The sequence below is a fragment of the Anas acuta genome, chromosome 3 (genome assembly GCF_963932015.1).
Source record: "Anas acuta chromosome 3, bAnaAcu1.1, whole genome shotgun sequence".
NCBI lineage: Eukaryota > Metazoa > Chordata > Aves > Anseriformes > Anatidae > Anas > Anas acuta.
The window spans coordinates 95,646,917-95,669,884 of NC_088981.1; the positions used below are offsets into that span (position 1 = coordinate 95,646,917).

Sequence of the window (22,968 nt, forward strand, 5' to 3'; positions counted from 1 at the left end):
ACAACAGGTAATACAGAAACAAGCTTGGAGTTTGCAAGCATCAATTTCACACTGTTAGTGCATCATTTTAACAAAGATGGTTATTGGGGATTAGAATCAGGTTCTAATTAAGACAACACTTTACATTCAGTGCTTAGGCTTCCACTTTAGTTGTGGGGAAGTAAATAGAGCAGATATTTAGTGGCTAGCGGCAGGAGGGCTATAGAGGATCCATTAACTGAGTTGGCCAGATCTCAACTGTGAATGCCTGAAATGTTGAAAAAATCCCATTAACTTAATAATGTTGTAGTTTAACTGATTTTTTGTTTTGTGTTACATTTCAGCATTTCTTTATTGTTTTGATTGGTGACTTAAGTGAACTGAAGCCCAATTATGCTTTTTGCAAAAGGAAATGGTTGAGAACTATATTATTAATAAATTCTCATTGTTCCCATTATTTAAAAAAACACTACGTATTCTTGTACTCCTGAGAAGAGACTGAGAAATGGTATTGCCTTCTTAAAGATTCTTTACTGAAAATGCCATTACCATTGTGTAATAAAAACATCATATGATAAAATAAATAAATTAAATAAAAATAAAATAAAATAAAATAAAATAAAACATCATAAATAAAAACATCATACGATGGGTGAGCAATTAGCTAATGGGTAGGGCCCAAAGGGTTATGGTAAATGGGGCTGCGTCAGGCTGGCGGGCGGTCACCAGTGGGGTCCCTCAAGGCTCCATTTTAGGGCCGGTACTTTTCAATATTTTTATAAACGATCTGGATGTAGGAACAGAAGGTATTTTGAGCAAGTTTGCCGATGACACCAAACTTGGAGGAGTTGTGGACTCTGTTGAGGGTGGAAAGGCCTTGCAGAGGGATCTGGATAGGTTGGAGAGCTGGGCGATCGCCAACCGCATGAAGTTCAATAAGAGCAAGTGCCGGGTCCTGCACCTGGGACGGGGAAACCCTGGCTGCACGTACAGACTGGGCGATGAGACGCTGGAGAGCAGCCTAGAAGAGAGGGATCTGGGGGTCGTGGTAGACAACAAGTTGAATATGAGCCAGCAGTGTGCCCTGGCAGCCAGGAGGGCCAACCGTGTCCTGGGGTGCATCAAGCACGGCATCGCTAGTAGGTCGAGGGAGGTGATTGTCCCGCTCTACTCTGCGCTGGTGCGGCCTCACCTCGAGTACTGTGTGCAGTTCTGGGCACCACAGTATAAAAAGGACATGAAACTGTTGGAGAGTGTCCAGAGGAGGGCTACGAAGATGGTGAAAGGCCTGGAGGGGAAGACGTACGAGGAACGGCTGAGGGCACTGGGCCTGTTCAGCCTGGAGAAGAGGAGGCTGAGGGGAGACCTCATCGCAGTCTACAACTTCCTCGTAAGGGGGTGTTGAGAGGCAGGAGACCTTTTCTCCATTAACACCAGTGAAGGGGTTAAGCTGAGGCAGGGGAAATTTAGGTTTGACATCAGGAGGGGGTTCTTCACAGAGAGGGTGGTTGCACACTGGAACAGGCTCCCCAGGGAAGTGGTCACTGCACCAAGCCTGTCTGAATTTAAGAAGAGATTGGACTGTGCACTTAGTCACATGGTCTGAACTTTTGGGTAGACCTGTGCGGTGTCAAGAGTTGGACTTGATGATCCTTAAGGGTCCCTTCCAACTCAGGATATTCTATGATTCTATGATTCTATGATTCTATGATTGTGTTTTAAAAAAATCCATCATATGTCAGAAAATGTTCTCATATATTAATTTTTGATGCCATGGTCTCAGTATTGTGATCATATTTTTGTGAGGCATTCCTCTGTGTTTAGAACTTGTACCTCAAGATAGTACTTTTTCTCTAGTCACACTAATTTGACATGGACATTTATGTATTTATTTATTTATTTATTTACAAGGTGAAAAGGAGGTCTCTGTAGTACTAATTTAAATATCAAGAGACCTTGTACATAAGAGCTACATATTTTTATTGTTATTTCTAGTCAGTGATCTGTGTTTCCTATTCTACAGAATTTTGGGCATAGTCACAGTAATTCTTAAGACTTCATGTCATAGCACACTAGGCTAGGAAAACAGCACATATTTACTCCTTAAAACTTTAAGGAGTACTGGACCCGTGTATGTATTCTGTAACGTAAATATCATCCTTTGACATTGCTTCTGTATTATGCTGTTCTTTAAATTAAATAGATATTCAAAACTAGTTAACTGTAGTATAAATGTCTGGCTCTTTTCTTGAAATGTTAAAAAGGTTCATTAACCTGAAGTAATAGCTGTATTGCCATGTTTGTGTCTGTAGCAATGGCTTCTTTTGCTTCCAAATCCCTTGAGTATGGAGTGTCTGCAAAATAAACAACTGTCAAATACATTCATATGATCACATTACTTTCAGATTTTACATAGCAGCAGGTAGAAGAAGCAAAATATCTGTTATACACTATTATATTTGAATCTAATATATCATAAGTGTGGGGTAACCTGTAAAAGTTGCAAATAGCTTTACATTTTCTGTTTACAATTTTAAAACTTCAATTTAAAGATCCTCTTTTTTTTTTTTCCTTTTTTTTTTTCTTCTGTTGACCATATCTTTTACTGTAGTTTTACTGAGGCAACAAATTCTCATTTCATTTTCTATTTTCAAGAGGAGCTCAATTAAGGAAGCCCTGGTTCTTATTTGCATCTTAAAACAAAACTTACTGCTTTCACTTTTTACTTTCTCTTTACTATATTGCTTACATTAATTTCTAACATACTTAAAAGATAAAAAAAATGTCTTATTAGCAGTGCATAATAAGTTTTATTAAGCAGTGCAAAATATCTTTTTAACACATACACCTAGGCATTTTGGAAATGTCACCTTGTAGTGTTCCCTACTGCTGCTTCCAGAAAGAATGTCCTTAATGAAATTTCTGTTAGGACAGCTCTGGCTTTCCCCCATTATTTGCTGTAGCAATTATGCTAATAGAAGTGTAGGAGTGGCTAGGATAAAGAAAATGCTTATAAGGAAAAAGTAATTATGACAGGAAATTCACTTGCAGAGCTTCCATCAGATACCTCTGTAGGTGTCTCATATTTATACACTTTTTTTATTTCACAGTCTATTTATCTAATCATAAGAAATCATTCTGAATTGTTTGTAAGGGAATTTTATCTCATACATTTCAGAAAACAAACATGATTTATTTATTTATTTATTTGGAAGAGGTACAGTTGATTATCCAGAAACTAACATAAAAGGTTTGGAAGTAATTTTTGTGTTTCCAATTTTTCTTAATGAAAATAGATTTTTTTTTTCATTTTAATTATTTCACAGTAAACATGATGACATATAATGATGACAATCTGATGATCATCACATTAAAAATACTTTAAAAAAAAAAGAGCAAAACAACAGTAACCTTGGAGAACTGTCTCAGAGGTGCCTTTTTTTGATATAACTATCTATGGTTAAATAATATTGATAGTTGTATTGTTCTTGTTTATGTTGATTCAATTCTTCTAATTTTTTTGAGCACTGTAGTCATATTCATATCCACATCCACACAAAACTGCCTTTCATTATTTCTCAAGAGGAAAGAGAAAAACAGTCCTCCCCCATATCTAACAGATCTTAAATATTCCTCCAAGGATTCAGTTTTATCTACTGAGGAACTCATTTTATCTAAATATATCTACATAAGCATTAGTCTGCCATATTCATCCAAACTCCCCATATAGTCAATGAAAAGGGCATTTTGGTCAATGGCAGTTTGCTCTGTGTTAGGACAGGTAATATGAATTATGCTCTGTCACCATTTTCTCTCTACTGACTGGGGAAGGAGCCATTAGACCAGGTGCTTAGTGTTTGCATGGTAAAATTTAGGTTTTGTGAATCAGATCAAAGGAATTTAACATAAATCTCTTAACTCTTCATCACCTGAGTGTTTCAAATACATTCTGTGTGTTCACAGAATCACAGAATTTCTAGGTTGGAAGAGACCTCAAGATCATCGAGTCCAATCTCTGACCTAACACTAACAGTCCCCACTAAACCATATCCCTAAGCTCTATACCTAAACGTCTTTTAAAGACCTCCAGGGATGGTGACTCCACCACTTCCCTGGGCAGCCTGTTCCAGTGTCTAACAACCCTTTCGGTAAAGAAGTTCTTCCTAACATCTAACCTAAAACTCCCCTGGCGCAACTTAAGCCCATTCCCCCTCATCCTGTCACCAGTCACATGGGAGAACAGGCCAACCCCCACCTCACTACAGCCTCCTTTAAGGTATCTGTAGAGAGTGATAAGGTCGCCCCTGAGCCTCCTCTTCTCCAGGCTGAACAAGCCCAGCTTCCTCAGCCACTCCTCGTAGGACTTGTTCTCCAGGCCCCTCACCAGCTTCATCGCCCTTCTCTGGACCCGCTCAAGCACCTCGATGTCCTTCTTGTAGCGAGTGGCCCAAAGTGAACACAGTACTTGAGGTGCAGCCTCACCAGAGCCCAGTACAGGGGGACGATCACCTCCCTAGCCCTGCTGGTCACACTGTTTCTGATACAAGCCAGGATGCCATTGGCCTTCTTGACCACCTGAGCACACTGCTGGGTCATATTCAGCTGACTATCCACCATCACTCCCAGGTCCTTCTCTGCCTGGCAGCTCTCCAACCACTCATCTCCCAGCCTATAGCTCTGCTTGGGGTTATTGCACCCCAGGTGCAGGACCCGGCACTTGGCCTTGTTGAACTTCATGCAGTTAACCTCAGCCCATCGGTGCAGCCTATCCAGATCCTCCTGCAAAGCCTTCCTACCCTCGAGCAGATCGACACATGCGCATAGCTTGGTGTCATCTGCAAACTTACTGAGGGTGCACTCAATGCCCTCGTCCAGATCATTGATGAAGATATTAAGAGGACCAGCCCCAGCACCGAGCCCTGGGGGACGCCACTAGTGACCGGCCTCCAACTGGACTTGACTCCATTTTACACGACTCTTTGGGCCCAGTTATCCAGCCAGTTTCTAACCCAACGAAGTGTGCGCCAGTCCAAGTCAAGAGCAGCCAGTTTCTTGAGGAGAATGCTGTGGGGGAAGGTGTCAAATGCCTTGCTGAAGTCAAGGTAGACCACATCCACAGCCTTTCCCTCATCCACCCAGCACGTCACTTTGTCACAGAAGGAGATCAGGTTCATCAAGCAGGACCTGCCTTTCATAAACCCATGCTGACTGGGCCTGATCGCCTGCTTGCCCTGCAAGTGCCGCATGACTCTCAAGAGGATCTGCTCCATGAGCTTCCCTGGTACTGAGGTCAAACTGACAGGCCTGTAGTTTCCCGGGTCTGCCCTCTGGCCCTTCTTGTAGATGGGCGTCACATTTGCTAGCTGCCAGTCAACTGGGACCTCCCCTGATAGCCAGGACTGCTGATAAATGATGGTAAGCTGCTTGGCCAGCTCCTCTGCCAGTTCTCTCAGTACCCTTGGGTGGATCCCATCCGGCCCCATTGATTTGTGCACATCCAAGTGTCGTAGCAGGTCACCAACCAGTTCTTTGTGGATGGTGAGGGCCACATCCTGCTCCCGATCCCCTTCCAACAGCTCAGGGTACTGGGTATCCAGAGAACAACCGGTATTGCCGCTAAAGACTGAGGCAAAGAAGGCATTAAGCACCTCAGCCTTTTCCTCATCTTTTGTAACTAAGTTTCCCCCCGCATCCAGTAAAGGATGGAGATTCTTCTTAGTCCTCCTTTTTGTGTTGATGTATTTATAAAAGCGTTTTTTGTTATCTTTAATGGCAGTAGCCAGATTGAGCTCCAGATGAGCTTTGGCCTTTCTAATTTTGTCCCTGCACAGCCTCGCTACATCCTTATAGTCCTCCCTAGAGGCCTGCCCTTTTTTCCAAAGCTTATAAACCCACTTTTTTCTCCTAAGCTCAAGCCACAGTTCTCTGTTGAGCCAGGCTGGTCTTCTTCCCCGCTGGCTCGTCTGTGGGCACATGGGAACAGACTGCTCCTGCGCCATTAAGATTTCCCTCTTGAAGAGCGCCCAGCCTTCCAGGACCCCTCTGCCCTTCAGAACCACCTCCCAAGGGACTCCACCAACCAGTGTACTGAGCAGCACAAAGTCAGCCCTCTGGAAGTCCAATACAGTGGTTTTACTGGTCCCCTTCCTGGCCTCGCCAAGAATAGAGAACTCCACCATTTCGTGGTCACTCTGCCCAAGACAGCTTCTGACCACCACATCTCCCACCAGTCCTTCTCTGTTTGTGAAGAGAAGGTCTAGCGGGGCACCTCCCCTGGTAGGCTCACTAACCAGCTGCGTCAGGAAGCTATCTTCTACACTCTCCAGAAACCTCCTAGACTGCTTTCTCTGGGCTGTGTTGTACTTCCAGGATATGTCAGGGAAGTTGAAGTCCCCCACGAGAACAAGCACCAAAGATTTCGCAACTTCTGTCAGCTGCCTGTAGAACTCCTCATCCGTCTCTTCATCCTGGTTCGGCAGTCTATAACAGACCCCGACCAGGATGCTAGCCTTGTTGGCCTTCCCACCGATCTTAAACCACAGGGACTCAACCTTGTCATTCCCAGCCTTGAGTTCCACAACATCAAAAGATTCTCTAATATAGAGAGCAACACACCACCACCCCTTCTGTGCTGCCTGTCCCTTCTGAAGAGTTTATAGCCAGGCATTGCAGCACTCCAGTCATGAGACTGGTCCCACCACGTCTCTGTGATGGCAACCAAGTCGTAGCCTGCCTGCCACACAATGGCTTCCAGCTCCTCCTGTTTGTTACCCATGCTGCGTGCATTGGTGTAGATGCACTTCAGCTGCGCCATTGCCTTATCCCCCGGCCTTGCCATTGTTCCCCCTGGCACAGCTCCAACAAGCCTTGTTTCAGCCCCATCCCCCTTCTTGCCTAGTTTAAAGCCCTCTCAATGAGCCCTGCCAGCTCCTGGCCCAGTATCCTTTTTCCCCTTAGAGATAGGGACCCATCTGCGGCCATCAGGCCAGGTGCTGAGTAAATTGCAGCACAGAATATCAATTAGCAGAAAAGTGAAGTTGAGTGTTAGATACTATCTAACAAAATCTTGTTATTTCTTCACAAATAATAAATTTCCCATAAAGCAACTTTTCTTGTGATACTTCCTTTATTCTTAACACGATTTTAAAATAATTTATACATGGTTTGTGTCCAATTTCTTGTATGTACCTTGTTTTATTATTAGAGATGAACATTTGTGTTTGTTTTTAAATTGCAATATAAAAGATTTCGAGTCTAACCAAATGGAGCATATTTAAATACTACATTACCATATTTTCTATAGGAATATACTGTCAGTTTTTTGTTCCATGTAAAATAAATATTACATTAAAGGAAATGGTTTTATATGCATAGTTATTTTTATGACCAGAAACAACTCTGCTTTTATGCTTCTATGTATTCTCTTTGCCTTTCTGTGTCTTCATTAGTTGTGATTTAGAAATGAATTATTGCATGTAATAATCCAGGAATATTAGAAGATATATCAGGAGCAGGTGAACATGTGTATTATTTAATCTACAGCATATTGCCTGATCTTTTTTGTTGAAATATAAAGCAGATAATGATGTACACTATTTCAAAATCTGGCAGGTCTACCATACTTACTGTAAAGAACCTGTGTTTGATCACAAAACATAAACTTGGATATTTTGTCAAAATAATTATACTTATATTTGTTATTCATAGCTATGCATATCCTAGGACTTTAAACCACTCTCTATTATATGTTTTCTTTTTAATAATGCTTTCATAAAATGTCCATTTTAAAACTTAATGTTTTTTATCCTGGAATCAATATTAGTGTACATTTAAAAACATAAACAAAAATAACAGACAGAAAAGCAAGGTATGAAAAGTATGACATGAATTTGTGGAAAGAAGCAACATATTCTCTAAGATCATTTTATTAAAACCAGGTTTTTCTTTGCATTAAAAACTGAAGCAACATTATTCAAGTCTTATCTTCTCTAGCAGTATAAGTTCCTTCAGAAGTTGTTAGTTGAAGTCCTTTCCCTGTTCTAGCAGACAGAAATTAGATCTGTTAGTTTTCTCTTTTAATATTGAGAAAGTCTAAACAAATAGCTTATCTTGGATGCTTGATTTTTTTTACAGTGCTAGAACCTGGATAAAATGAATTCTGACATGTAGATTACAGAGATAAATGGAAGGGAAACCAATGCCTTTTGATATGCTGCTGCTGAAATAGCCGTATAGTACCACTGATGCAAATAAATAAATAAATAAAATTAATCTGGTCCCATTATTGTTGTTAGCCACAAACCAGGAAAAAAAAAAAAAAAAAAAAAGTAATTGAGTTAATTGTATACTCTTTCAATGGCTGGAATTGTGTGAGGGTCTGTCCAAAAGTATGTGCCAAACAGTATAAACATAAAAATGAATAATTTTGTAGAAAATCACCATGACTCTCTGCACTTTCACATTAATATTTCTGCTCCCTAGTCTTTGCAGGCACAGAGGTGAGGTTAACTGCTTGGTAGTTCTCCAGATTCTCCTTTCTACCCTATTAAGAAATAGGAGTGATGTTTCCCTTTTTCCAGTCAACAGACACTTCACCTGACTGGCCTGACTTTTCAATGGAGAGAAGCTTGGCAACTGCATCAGCCAGTTCCCTCAGGAATCTGGAATGCATGTCATCAGGCCCCATAGACTTGTACCTGTTCAGTTTCATTGGGTGGTCTCAAACCTGCTCTTCATTTATAGAAGGAGGGATTTTACTCCCCCATCCCTCACCTAGAGGTTCAGGGATTCTAGAGATTTAGGAAGTCTGACTGGCAGTGAAGACTGAGGCAAAGAAGTAGATGTGAACATAGATACAAACATGAAACCTACAACCACAACTCACCAATGTGTAACTCTAAAAAGTGCATTTCACAGGAGTGTTCTTTTTTATAAAACTAAATTAATTTTCTTACCTTATCTTAAAAAAAAAAAAAAAAGTAAATTATATATTTTTTTCAAACAATTCTTAGGGATATATTTTTAATTTTCTGCACAATTCATGAATAGATATTTAGTGAAATCATAATTTAATTTTAGTAATTTTTGTAAGGAAATTTCTGCTTTTGCAATTCTGTGCACCAGTCTCCTCCACTTTCTTATGAATTGATTGTTCATACTTATTGATTTAGAAATGAATTATTGCATGTAATAATCCAGGAATATTAGAAGATACATCAGGAACAGGTGAATCGTGTCATTGTGTAATTCAACTGAAGAAAAAAAATCATAATTTTTAACTTCATCTGCTTCCTGAATTTTGTATTTTATTGAATTATACAGTAAAGTTTTTGCTAATGTTTATAACTTTTCTATAATAAGAATGATTGTCACCACTCAGTGGTGGTGGGCAACTTTAGTATTTGATGGCTCTAATAGATTATGACAAGGACTTTCCTCTTGGTAAGAGAAAAAACAGAAGTTTCTTCACTTCTTTTTTCTAAATATTCTGAAATCAGTAGAAGTGCTTTCAAATTTTACTTACAATAGTCAAATAATTTGTCTTAATACTAGAACAGATCATATAACCTGTGATTGCTTTTTGAAATAATTTTCATTTCATTGTAATAGGTCATAAAGCTTGCTTTTGAAGAGTTTGAATTGGAAAGAGGATATGATACCCTCACTGTTGGAGATGCTGGGAAAGTTGGTGATACCAGGACTGTGTTGTATGTGTAAGTACAGAACTTGAACAGTTTTCCTTGGGAATTTGTTGTTATATGTTGTTCATTCTGTATTATGAGATGGAGAATCGTAGAATGGCTTGGGTTAGGAGGGACCTTAAAGATCATCTAATTCCAACCCTCTTGCCATGGGCAGGAATGCCTTCCACTAGACCAGGTTGCTCAAAGCCCCATCCCACGTGGCCTTAAATGCTTCCACAACTTCTCTGGACAACCTGTATCAGTGCCTCACCACCCTCATAATAAAGAACTTCTTCCTCTAATGTCTGATCTAAGTCTCCTCCCTCTTTTAGTTTAGAGCCATTACCCCTTGTCCTATCGTTACCTATGTCAGGTGGGTTGGAACATATGATCTTTGAGGTCCCTTCCAACCCCAGCCATTCTATGATTACAGTCTCTGAGAAAGAGTCCTTTCCCAGCTTTCCTGTAGGCCTGTTTAGGTATTGGAAGGTTGCTATAAGGATATATATCTATTTAACTTCATAATTTTAACTTATGTAATATGTTTATATAATGTAAGCTTATCTAATGCATAGTTAATGTAAGCTTTAAATTTAAATACTGTCAAAGAAAATGGTTCATTACAAAATTGCTCTTGGACCTTTAGAAATATCATTATGGACAGTCAAAAATGTTTCAGACCTAATACTAATGACCAAATACTATAGAGAACTCAGAGATAGGATTTTTTAAAGCAAATAAAATTGTTTATAGTATCTGAATAACTGTAATTGTATTTAACAAATAATTAAAATATGTTAGTAAAGTAACTCACATATTTGATTATGTTTGGATGAACATTGTAAACTGTGTAACTCAGGACAGTAAACAGGGGAGCTTTAAAAAATTTTGATAAGGAGAAGATTTAGGGAGTTGATAAATAACTATATAAAAATGATTTGTTCTTGTACAAGCTTTCTATAGTGTCTAAACTCTAAACCATTAGCAATTATCTCATGTGTGTAACCTCATAGCTGTGACAGTGTAGCTAGATGGGAATAGGAAGGCATACCCATGTTTAAAAAGGAGAAAAGATAAAAATCAAAGTTTATTGACTATTTAGCTCAAGTTTTCTTTATGGAAGAGATTGGAATAAAAATTAGAAAAAGTGTTTTAAATACATGTAAAATAGCACTGAGATGGACAGATTTTAGTTTATTAATGTTACCTAGTTCTCGGATTTACACATATAGTAAACATCTCAGAAAATCTTATCTTCAACAGCTTAATTAATGAAGGACATGACTGTGCATTTTATGAATTTTAACAAGCGTAAGCGTAGCTTGTTGAAAAATTAGCAATATTATTTTATGGTATATGCATGCTGAAATGGTTAGCTCTAGAAATAGAGTAATAGAACTTACTGAAAATTAATCTAAGTATATTTAAGCTATTAAGTTCTGACTACAGTTGTTTGTTATATTTAATAGAGTCTGGCTAGGAACTAATTACTACCCTTAGAGCTAATTCAATAGTGGTAATCATGTATGAGGTCAAGATTATCAATCAAGATTTTTCCTGCCATTGTTTTGTGGTCTTAAGTTCTTGTTAATTTAAATACCGCTTTGCTTTAGAAAGTCTGCTTTACTTTGAAATGCTGTTCTTTATATTTTTTCTTGCAGCAGTTTTATTAAAACTTAATTTCCTTTTTTGGAACAGTTTCCCTTAACTCATGAATCCTTATCTCTATATATAACTTTTATATACATACATTTATATACATACATGTATATAAAAGTTATATGTGTATATATTATATAAATATACATATATGTATATATGTATATAAAAGTTATATATATATACACGTGTGTATATATATATAAATTTCCTCCTCTTCCTTGATACACAGAAGAAATAGCAAACTAGTGATTCAGACCCTTCTGCTTATGTCAACTGTTTGAATCCACTAAAAGTCCATGAGAAAGAGATTTTTTATTTTTTTAAATAAGTTTGTGTCTTTCTGAAAGATGTCTTCTCATACTCTCTGAGTCTGTTCAGAGTACTGTGAAGCTTTGACTTCCATGACTTTGTTAGTTATACCCATTACCACAACATTTTTAACTTTTTTCATATAATCGATGATTGTGCATCTCCACACTGAATTGTGTTTGGTACTGCCACCCTGTTTGAATGGTCTCCAAGTCTCCATTCATGAGCTTGCTAAACTGTCTTCAGATGGTTATGGACTGAGACAAACTAAATCAGCAAGAGCATGTATTGTCAGACACATCGGCATCATATTCTACCTTATTTTGCCACCCTCCTAGTTGAAGAAAGTTGACAGAGATATTCTACTACATTTTACATGTTTGAATTTTGCCTCTGTCTTTTTAAAAAATTTATCACCAAGATCTGAATAGTTGTTCATGTACAGTATTATAACCTGATTACATGTGGTAGGCATTTTTCACTATTAAGAGATGAAGTATTCCATAAGGATTTTGGTTTTCTTAATCATTTTATTGAAACTCATCTTTTTGCATTAAGATGACCATGCCTCCACCACCATGAGGGTGGTGAGGCACTGGAACAAGTTGCCCAGAGAATCTGTGGATGCCTTGTGCCTGAAAGTGTTCAAGGCCAGTTTGGATGGTGCTTTGACCTAATGACAACCTAAGTCATTCTATGATTCTGTGTCAGAATTGTAGGAGTATACAGATTATCACTGATAAACTCCAAGTTTTATGGTGTGATTCACCATCTTGCCTGATATATGTTGCATTGAAACATATATATCTGTACGTACCTATCACACATTGCTGTATGAGAAATAGCATTTTCCATTTAAATTTAAGAAATCTTTGTATGCAATTTGAATTTGATCAAATTGGTTTTAGCAAGTTCTTGTGGACACATGCACTGTAAGGCAGGCAAACCAATTTCCCTTATTTTTAAAAAGCATGGCAAAAAAAATACAAACAATACAAATCTAAACAAGTGAGCACAATTTATCTCACACAGTCCTTCACTTCTCTAATAACTAATTACTTACTGAAATATTTAGGTTTTAGTTTTATTAAAAGTGTTTAATCATTGTTAATTCAAATACAGTCATTTTTCGAAGACTTCACATTGTTCTAATCTGCATAAATAGCTAATTTTATCAAAAAAAAAAAAAAAGATCAGTACATGAGAGTGTTACATTGTGAATAGGCCTAAATATTATATTTTAAATACATTATTTATTTATCTGTAATGTATGCCTCAGTAAATGACTTTGCAATTTATCCTACATGCAGCCTCACTGGATCTAGTGTTCCTGATCTTATTGTAAGCATGAGCAACCAGATGTGGCTTCATTTGCAATCTGATGACAGCATTGGCTCACCAGGATTCAAAGCTGTTTATCAAGGTATGAATTAAATTAACCATTTTAAACTCATGTTGTAACTTTCTTTATTATATCCCCCCAAAAATATACTTCAGATATGCATTTAGTCATTTCACAGATTTACAGTTTTGATATTATCTCTATTGTTGATTAATGGGTAATAGAGCTATATGGATTTGGATATATATACAGATAAATTAAAAGGATCTGAAGTAAAAATGGAATTTAAGTGTTCTAATGCTTTTTGCATGAAGGTCAATACATATTATGGATTTCTGTCATCTTTGAAAAATCTAAGATGTTATATGCTGCTAACTTGTGTAATTCTTTATATTAGATACCGTTTGAAAAGTATAGTTAGTTTTGACTTAATTCAGTTAGTTACAAAACTGAAGATTCGTGCTTCACTGAAGATCTTTACAGACCTTAGTCAAAATTAGCATGGAACAAAATCAACAGAACAGATATATACGATTGCAGAAAATAAGAAATACTTTAATTGAACAACAACAACAAAAGTGATTTAAAGTGTCCTAGCTTCATTTGTGTTTCTTCAGCCTCAAAGAAGTTAGAAACTTTTCAAGATAAACATAATTGTTTTTTTCTTGATTGCAAGTTTCAAGCTGATACATTCTCAGGTTGATTCATCAGAGTAAAAAATACTTGTTGATATGCATGTACATATTGAAATGCCTTGATTTTTTTATTGTTGCTGATTACATTGTACTTCAGTGATGAAAAGAGCAAGAGGGGAAAATGTTTCCCAGTGGTCATCCAGGAAAGCAGAGATGGGGTGTTCACACTAGTAACTTTATATGGACAGTCTGTCCATTGAAGCAGGTGGTGGTGATGACAGGGTGATGATATTTTTGCCGTGCTTTTTCCCTAGTACTATATACTTCTGTTTCAAACTCACTCAAACTCACCACTGATTGTTTCCATTTATGGAAGTGTTGGGAGTGTGCAAATTAGGTCATGTTGTATATTCATAGGTTGTTAAATTTTTGTGCTCATATTATTGGATAATAATTATTGCATTGTGCTTTTTTTTTTTTTTTTTTTGATATGAGTTGAAATCTATGATTCTGATGACAATCCACCATAAAACTATTAGGATTTGCAGGTCCATAGCCATGAGAATAAAAATATTAGAACAACAAGGAAAAAGCACCATCACAGAGGCACATGGAGGGTCTTGAAAAACTGTCATAGTTGCTAAAGTGAAGTGTTACAGAATTGTGAGTGAAAAAGCAGATGTAAACCTAGATGTAGACATTACTATGTCTAAGACTTTAAGGTATCACATCATGGTATGATCAAGGTTCACACTGCAACACATTCAGCATATGCAGTTATATAGCTCAAGTCTGTAGTATTGCCTAAGGACAAGGTCATACTCTTTTATTTAAGTTAATCTCACCCCTTCTCATTCCTTCTTTCACTATTTCATCTTTTTGACTTGCTTAATTTTTAAGGGCTGTGTTTATTCAAACAACTTATTTTCTTCATAGAATCCGTTTTTTTATTTACATAAAGTGAGAAGTGTGAGTTTATAGTGGAAAGGAATTACTAGTACAAGTTATGTGTCTGTCAATTTGCATTTTGTCCTCAACCCAAAATTATGAACTTCTCATATCTCTCTGGAAAAAAATAAAAATAGATAAATAAAAAATTGATCTGCTCCATTATTTTATGCTATTGTTAGTCTTCCTGGGATTTCTAATCTTGTACTGGGTCTGGCTGGGATGTTAACTTCCCCTGCAACAGCCCGTACAGTGCTAGGCAGCTAAACACCACAACCGCTCTCTCACTCCCCCTCCTTAGATGAGGTAAAACCACCGCAAATCTAAAGACTTTACTTTTGTATGTGTATTTGCCTAATTAAAAAAAAAAAAAAAGAAATTAAAAAAAAAAATCTTAATTTCATTTATGGAGTTCAACCTCTATCTTCTGAGGGCTTTTTGAAAACACCTGAAGTGTATACTGTGAACTTTAGTAGTAGCATCTTTATAACAAGTATAACAAGTATATTGTTATCACTTGGAAAGCCAAAACCCTTCCAATCTTGTTTTAAAACCATTTGTGTGTTTTTGTAGTTTTGGAAATTAGTTCCAGCATTTTAAAATGTGAAATGTTCACAGTCTCAGAAGTATGGGAAATGTCTTATTTTTAGGTGAATTATAACTTTTCGGTTTTACCAATAACCATATAACCAATGCTCTCATCTCTATTATTAGATTTTTTATTTATTTATTTCTCTCTCTTTTTTTTTTCTTTTTTTTTCTTTTTTTCCTTTTTTAAACCACTTTTACAACTTATATCTGTCTGTGCTGTCAATGTATCTTCTGATTTTAGACAAGTGTAAAATCTTAAACCTTTGTCATGTCAAAGGATACCTCAATGATTCTACTTCCTCTTTGTTTAACAGTCAAAGAACCTGTCCAGAAATAGAATCTCATTTTAATGATGGGAAAGTTAATGATTTGTGACGTGTGACCTCAAAGTCACTGTCTTTGTGATTGCAGTTAGCTAAGAAGAAAGCAAACTGCAGGCTTTGATGACTGATAAGTGGTCTGTAGAAGCTAAGTAAAGTGTATGCTTCTTGGAGCATTTTTTTACCAGTTTGAGTTTTGCTCCGATTAGAACATGACTCCTCCTCTCCTACTATTTTTTTTTTTTTACAATTGATTGGATGAATTTTGTTTCTGTATCTATTACAGTAAAATCAATTATTTTTAATTAATATTTACAATGTGTCATAGACAGCAGTATATAGAATATTGTCTGATTAGCTGGGCTTTGTCTTACTTTAACTATGAAATTGGTTATGAAGTTTTGATTCTTCTATTCACCCAACCTATGTTAGAATGTGCAGCTAAAACTGACATGAAATGGCCACTGTAAATTAGATGATATGCTTTACAGATTAACTACAGATGTGTGTCATTTAAATGGTAAATTTACTAATATTTACAGTTTACCTAATGGACTAAAGGAATAACATTTCTTTCCATATGCTTTAACTCTTCTTTGGCTCACCTTCAGAAACATCTTACTGTCAGAAATATGTAGTGGTACAAACAACATGCTATCTATATTCCTGTTTCTCAGATTTCTCTGAGATACAACTCTACACTAGTTGGACCCACAAGAAAGATTTAAGATATAGATCCTCAAGAGTTACTTAACTAGTGACATAAGAATAGTGTCACTCTATGCAGTAGAATGTGAGCTAAATGAATGAGCTAAATGAATGTGAGCTAAATAGAATGTGGAAAGCAGAGTTGGCAAAATTAATATCGAGATTAGTTTGCTAAACTGACAAAACTGATAAACAGGTACCAAGTTAGAAATACAACAGTCGTCTTGATATTTATTCTGTAACTTAATTGTCGTGTAGGACGAAAGTAATTTTAACTATACATAAATTCATTATTTACAAATAAAATGCAGGATGCTACAAATCACCTTGACTTTGTTTTTAAACTTTCTAAACCATACTGGAACCATATTATTTTTACTAAACCAAAAATTATTATTAGAAAAATTAACTATTAGAAAATAAAAATAATAATTAAAAGAAAACAATAACAACAACAAAAGCCAAATACTGAAGAATATTCTGCACCTAAGGTTACTTTCTTTAAGAAGTTATTTTATAGACAGTATCTGGAAGTCCTTCATTTTCTGTTACAGGTACCTAAAATTCTGAACAGAGCGGTTCAGTAAATTTCTGAAAGAATTCTCTGACAGTATCTACAGTTTCTGTGAAAAGGCCAGGAAATCTTTCTGTCCTAGCAGAAAGTCATATTGTAATATCATACCTAAGCATATCAAACCATCTATACAGAAATTCTTTCATTTTCATGTTCAATCATTTCTTAGTACAAATCCAAACATTCTGTTATGTACATAAGATAGACAAAGCCATTGACATGCATATTCAGGCCAGAGCATATCATGTTATGCCTTGCAACGATATCATACAATGATGTCAGGTCAAGAAGTTGGTTGGCTCTGTGCACGTTCCTGATAGCACCTAGGTCTCAGCCAAAGAAAGGTGAATTATAAGGTGAACACTGTGCCTGAGTTTGACTTTTTCCACTTATGTCACATGTGTGCCATAACTAAGAATAGGTGCTCTATGGCTGGTTAGGTCGAGGACGGATAGTGCAGCAGGCTGATCATTAGACTACTTCCATGACTGTGCTCCCATCAACTGTACTACACTGACGCAGAAACGGATGCCACAGTCAGCTTGAACTTTTAGACATAAATGCTTTAGAATTTTATTAAGCTTGGGATTTTATTCCCACTCAAGCCTATAAAACTTTCAGCCTGATAAAAATATTTTACCTTTTGACTTCCAGACTTTTTGATAATGTGTATAACATCTGCTTGGCAGTCTGTTTACAGCTCACTTTTTATTCATCCCTTTACATGATTATAAAATAATGAAGTTACTTCACTTGCCTATCCTTTAGTTCCATCACAACATTATAAAACAATCTTGGTGACCCAATGATATAATCCTAAGCATTTTATATAATTTGACATTATTAAGACATCTGATTTCAGGAAGTATATCAGCCCCTGCAAGCAGCTGAAAATGTCATGTTTACAACATTAATTTGTATTGATGCTCAACTGAGCAGTAAATCTTTAAGCTCTTCATTATGTTGTTGTTAGGAAGAAGATGTTTCTTTCCTCCTGAGACTAGTAGAAAAATACTTTCAAATACATATTTCAGTTGCTCAGATAAATGCCAGCTGTCTTTTTGTGTACAGCTATAGTACTTAGCAAACCTTAAACCATATCCTTGTAACCTTAACCTTGTAGGTTTTACAAACACACAAGTAGCTTAAATAAAGTCTGTATTCTTATAAGTGTCATTGCAGTATTGCATAGTATTGATATAAATCTTTGTTACTTCTTGGAAAAGTGATAAAACACACTGAAAGCAATTAAAAGAATTAGGCTTTTTTAGGACTCTCAGAAATTAGATGGTCGTTTGAGGAAACAAATAACTACAGTGAAATGTTTGGAAATAAAACACCTTATAAGGTATTCAAAAGGTATTCAAGGAAAACTTTGAGCTTCTTAATTTACTCCACATCTTTTCTTAATTTATTCTATTTTTATTTTTATTTTTTTCTAAGACAATTTCAAAATAAGTTTTGACAGTGGAGAATAACATTGCCTGAGCTTTGTACAGTGCTTGGGGTGTCAGACAGAACTCACTTTCCTATCTAGAAAAGACAGATGAACTTGAGGAATATAACATCATAGTGATATGTTGTAATAGGTTGAGCGTTTTGAATTTTTATAGGTTAGCAGGTTGTAACAGGTAAGACCAAATTTCCATCTATGCCACTTTCTTTCCCAACAACAGATGTTTAGTGTAGCACATAAATAGGGGAAAGGCTATATCACTGCAGTAGTCTTTCTCTCCCTCTGAAATTAAAGAAATAACAAATAAATAAATTGTGTAAGTACAAATTCTTAAGTACATTTCATACCTTTTTTTACTTTTATACTAATTACATAACTCTGCTTCTAACATCCTGTTTTCATCTTTGACACTTGCCAATGTCTTCTGCCAAGTCTTCATATCTTTATGCTAATTATGCTCCGTAGACATACAATCAATATCTCTTATTTGTCTGAATCTGTTTACAGATTATTGTATAGATGCTCAGTTATAATGTTTAAGCAATGTATTAATTTCTTTCACTGTAACCTTGAAAGTAATTCAGGTTTTTTTTTTGCTAATAATGGAGATTCTCAATCTGCTGTAAAGAAATATGTATGTAGGAAAAAGTGCTGACTGATCAGTTTGCTGGCTGATACCTCTGTGCATTTTGAATTTTCTCATTTTATTGAAGAGTACCATTATTAATGTGCTGCAATATTTAAACTTCAGCATTAAAAAAAAAAAAAAAAAATAGATCTAAGTACCCTCAACACTTTACATGTGGCTTAACAGCATGCAGCATGTATTCTTTCTTAACTATATGGCGTGACTGTGAATGAGAAGCCTTCCTCTCCCTTCCCCTCCAAACAACAGCTGAGTCTGATTTGACATGTGCATTCATATTGTTTCAGTGATAGGCTCAACAAGTTAACACTTACCAGGAGTTGAAAGTCTTTATTTGCCTCTTTGTGTAAAAATATTATGCATTGCAACAATAATATGTTGTCTATGAATAAGAAAGAATTGTTGTGTTTATTTCAGCCAGTGAAGATTATTCTTTTAGTGAAGCTTCTCTGGAAAGTAGTTTTACATCATAATTAAACACATTCCATGTAGAAAATAGTTCAGACACTTTTATTGTGTTATAGAAAGGAAAATGTTATATAGCTTTCCATTCAGGTTAATTATTCAGTATGCTTGACTTTAGCATAAATGTTACTTCCAGATTCTAATTAAAATTTAATTAAAGGTTTACTACGATCATATTTTTAAAAACCATTAACATTACATTTTTTGTAAAGGCTAGAAAGCAAAAAAAAAATCTAAAAATAAAGCTGACATTTTCTAAGAAAGAAGAATAAGATGTAAATGAGAGTTAAATGTAAGCATTACCTAATTATTATTATTATTATTTTTTTTTTTAATATATGCCTGAGAGCATTGTTCAAACACTTCTTGAACTCCAGCAGACTTGGTGCCACGACCACTGTCCTGGGGAGCCTGTCCCCACCATCTCTCTGTGAAGAACCTTTTCCTGACATCAGTCTGGACCTCCCCAGTCATGGCTTCATGCCGTTCCCTTGGATCTGACTAACAGGGAGATGGGTCTAGATGGGTCTTTTTCTGCACGAGTACGTAGGGAGTCTGAAGTGAATGACTGTGTTTTTGAAACATAAGTCCAACTCTTCTTAGCAGATATAGCTCACTTAAAAGTTTGATAGAACTTCACTATTTAAGTAAATGGAAATGTGCAGTAAGTTTATAACACTTAAAACTTCCCCACTTAGCTGTCTTTTAAATACTTTTTATTACAGAAGATGCCACAGTGTTTGCTCCATGACTTTAGCTTTCCACATGTCACCTGTGATGACAATCGTTTCACTTCTTTACAATCCAAAATAATTGTAACAGTTTACTAATAGGTAGAGTGTGTTTCAGAACGTGGTGAAATATGCAGAACGTCATGTGAAAACCAACAACTGAGATTGCTTGTTTGGCCTTCTTAAGCATCCTCCATCATTTATAAAGTTTCTGCAAATGACCACCTGAAAGAAAAGTACATCACAGCTAAACGGAAACACATAGTTATTCGTTGTTTGTTTGTTTGAGCAATATTATGATACGTTCTTATACCCGTATTTGATTTTTGTGACAGTTTTCAGGATGTTTTTTTTTCACTAGAAGGATCAAGCCTTAAGTCTATCCTCTATTTTGGAAGCGTTTTGATGCATGACACCTGTGTTCTTGTTTTTAAAATCAACAACTAGATTTCAAATGAGCAGTGAGTCAAGCATTCATATTGCTTCCTCAGTGTTGCCACCTATGTTAAGTATTATTTTCCTGTTTGTATTACTTTAAGAAACCATCCTTTTTGCAGTGGTAACAAATGAATTGCTTAAATGATGTGGTAGCTGACACTTTTGACTCCATTCTAACACTTACGTTTTCTTTAGGTATATCCTCCTGGAGAAAAGTATGAATGTGATATTAAAGGTGACAGCTTATCAATGAAGTCAATAAACTTATAAAGAAAACATTGTTTTAGAAATCTTGCTAAATATTTAATTTGCCTCTTAAAAAAAAAAGTAATAAAATATTCAATATTATTGCCATTTACTGAAAAAAAGATGAAAAAAAAATTTCCTTGCGACAAATATTTATCTGGCACAATACAAAAAAAAAATAAAAAAAATACATCTATCTAAACCAGAAAAACTTGGAAAATGAATAAACCACTATGTATTTATGATGCAAATATCAAAGTTAATCTTGTGCTAGGAGTGCTTTGACTGACACAAGATTTTCTGTATGTTTATGCATATTGTCAGCACTTCAGAGTCACCATAAATAAGTATTTTTTTGAAACAATACAGGATAATTCAATAAATAAAAATATATTAAGCCTTCATTCTCATGAGATTCTGGTGTTCATTTGACAAATTTTCCTAAAAAGAGAACATACACAAAATCTTGTTTATAGTTAAGTCTTCATGAAATCAAGTTTTAAAAAATTAAAAATACATATTTATGCACTTATAGATATTTAAACTGCATTTCATGTGTTAGTTTTGCTGCTGTACAAAAAGATTCATTTTTATTTGCTATGTTGAATGTATATTATTACCCTTTGATGGATTACTATTACCTGTCATTACCTGCATGTTTATTCTTATTCTGTATCTGCAGAAGTATATATTATTTCTGTATTATTATGTATTATTTCTGAAAATTAATTACAAAGATTTCTGTAATTTCAAAGGGTTTGATTCTTGTTTCATCTCAAAATTTACCCAATGTTCTTTATGCTGTGGTTTTCTTATATGTGTATCAGAATACACTGCACGCTAAAAAATGAATTCTGTACATTTTGTGTAAGATCTTAAAATCTGTTCAACTTGCATTTATTTTTATTATATATAAGGGACATAGGATTTTTCCCTCTTTCTATTTGTGACAAAAATATCCTGGTAATCATTTAATATAGTAAATATTTTTACTAATCCATAGCATAATATTTTTTCAGTTCCACAGCAAAAGAGACCATAGAAATCTATTTTATATTACATGTATATGATACACTAAAATCGTACATGGCAATATCAGATAAAGAAAAAATGCTTATTCGCAGGGTAGCCATCTGCCATAAAAACAAGCAAACAAACAACCTTTAAAATTGGGTCTTTCGTGATAATTTTGTGAAAAATAATTTAGGAAACTGTGCTGATACCTTGTTTGTTAACTATTTGCTGTATGTTATTAACTCGTATCTCGTTAGAATGAAAAAGAAATGATTTATAAGAAGGAAAACAGCTTCACTTGAGCATCCCTTATCATGACGATCTTCTATAATGCAGGCTGGGTTTGACTCAGAGAGAGGGAGTGCACAGAGCCAGAAGGAGCCTGACACCACAACAGGGGCAGGGGACCCCTTACCAGAAGAGGGAACAGACAGGGTTTGTTTGTTTGTTTGTTTCCCTAAAGAGCCATAAGAGATGACATGGAGCTTGCTGCAACCCAGGAACCACCTTGAGACTGCACTTGTATTTTTAAACAGAATGTAGCTGGGGACTGTATTCTTGTTCTGATGATATAGCAGTGTAACATGGCCCTGTGGAGGGGTCTTGTTTACCCACAGACAAATTGTGTGTGTGTGTTTTTATATGTCTTGGGATAGGAGAGAGGTTGTTATTTCTGTTTGTTAATGCAGGCCATGATTCATGTTTTCATAGCATGAAACAAAGTATGGATCACAATTTGGGATGTGATGAGGCATGTCTGAAGATATAAAGCCTGTGGAGTGGTGCTGAGTGACTAGAGTATAGAAATGAAATTTGAATGCAGTCTTGGCAATCCAGTCCGCTAGGGAGCGGTCCGTAGTGCTTTCTGTCCCCCAAATCATGTCTTAGAGAATGCTGGTAGGCATCATTAGGAAGCATGATAGAGTTTACGAATTGTGGGTAGTTGGAGATCCAGTCTTCAAGCTCATTCTTGTTCTTGCTTTATTTAATAGTAGAGATTTAGGCAGAGTAGCTAGCCTAAGAACAACCTTGGAAGAAAGTACTTGCATAGCAAAGTCACAGTGGGAAGAGAAGGAACGGTGCACCAACCTTTCTTTCTTTATACATTTCAAAGAATATCTCTGTGCTGACTCTTTAAAAACTTTGTTTCTTTTGGTGTTGCCTAGCAAAAAAGATGCTATGTTTTCAGATATTGTTTATTCAATTACAAGTCTACGCGTG

General features: G+C 35.9%; 1 protein-coding gene across 2 annotated transcripts in view; it reads left to right on the forward strand.

The window, feature by feature from the left end:
- The window catches only part of CSMD1 (CUB and Sushi multiple domains 1), a 1,153,949-nt gene that overhangs the window by 826,164 nt on the left and 304,817 nt on the right, over positions 1–22,968 (forward strand). For both annotated transcript variants that reach the window (XM_068678424.1, XM_068678425.1), the window contains exons 11-12: positions 9,589–9,692; positions 12,944–13,056. In XM_068678424.1, coding sequence (XP_068534525.1) covers positions 9,589–9,692; positions 12,944–13,056 — 217 coding nt within the window. The remainder of the gene's footprint in view (positions 1–9,588; positions 9,693–12,943; positions 13,057–22,968) is intronic.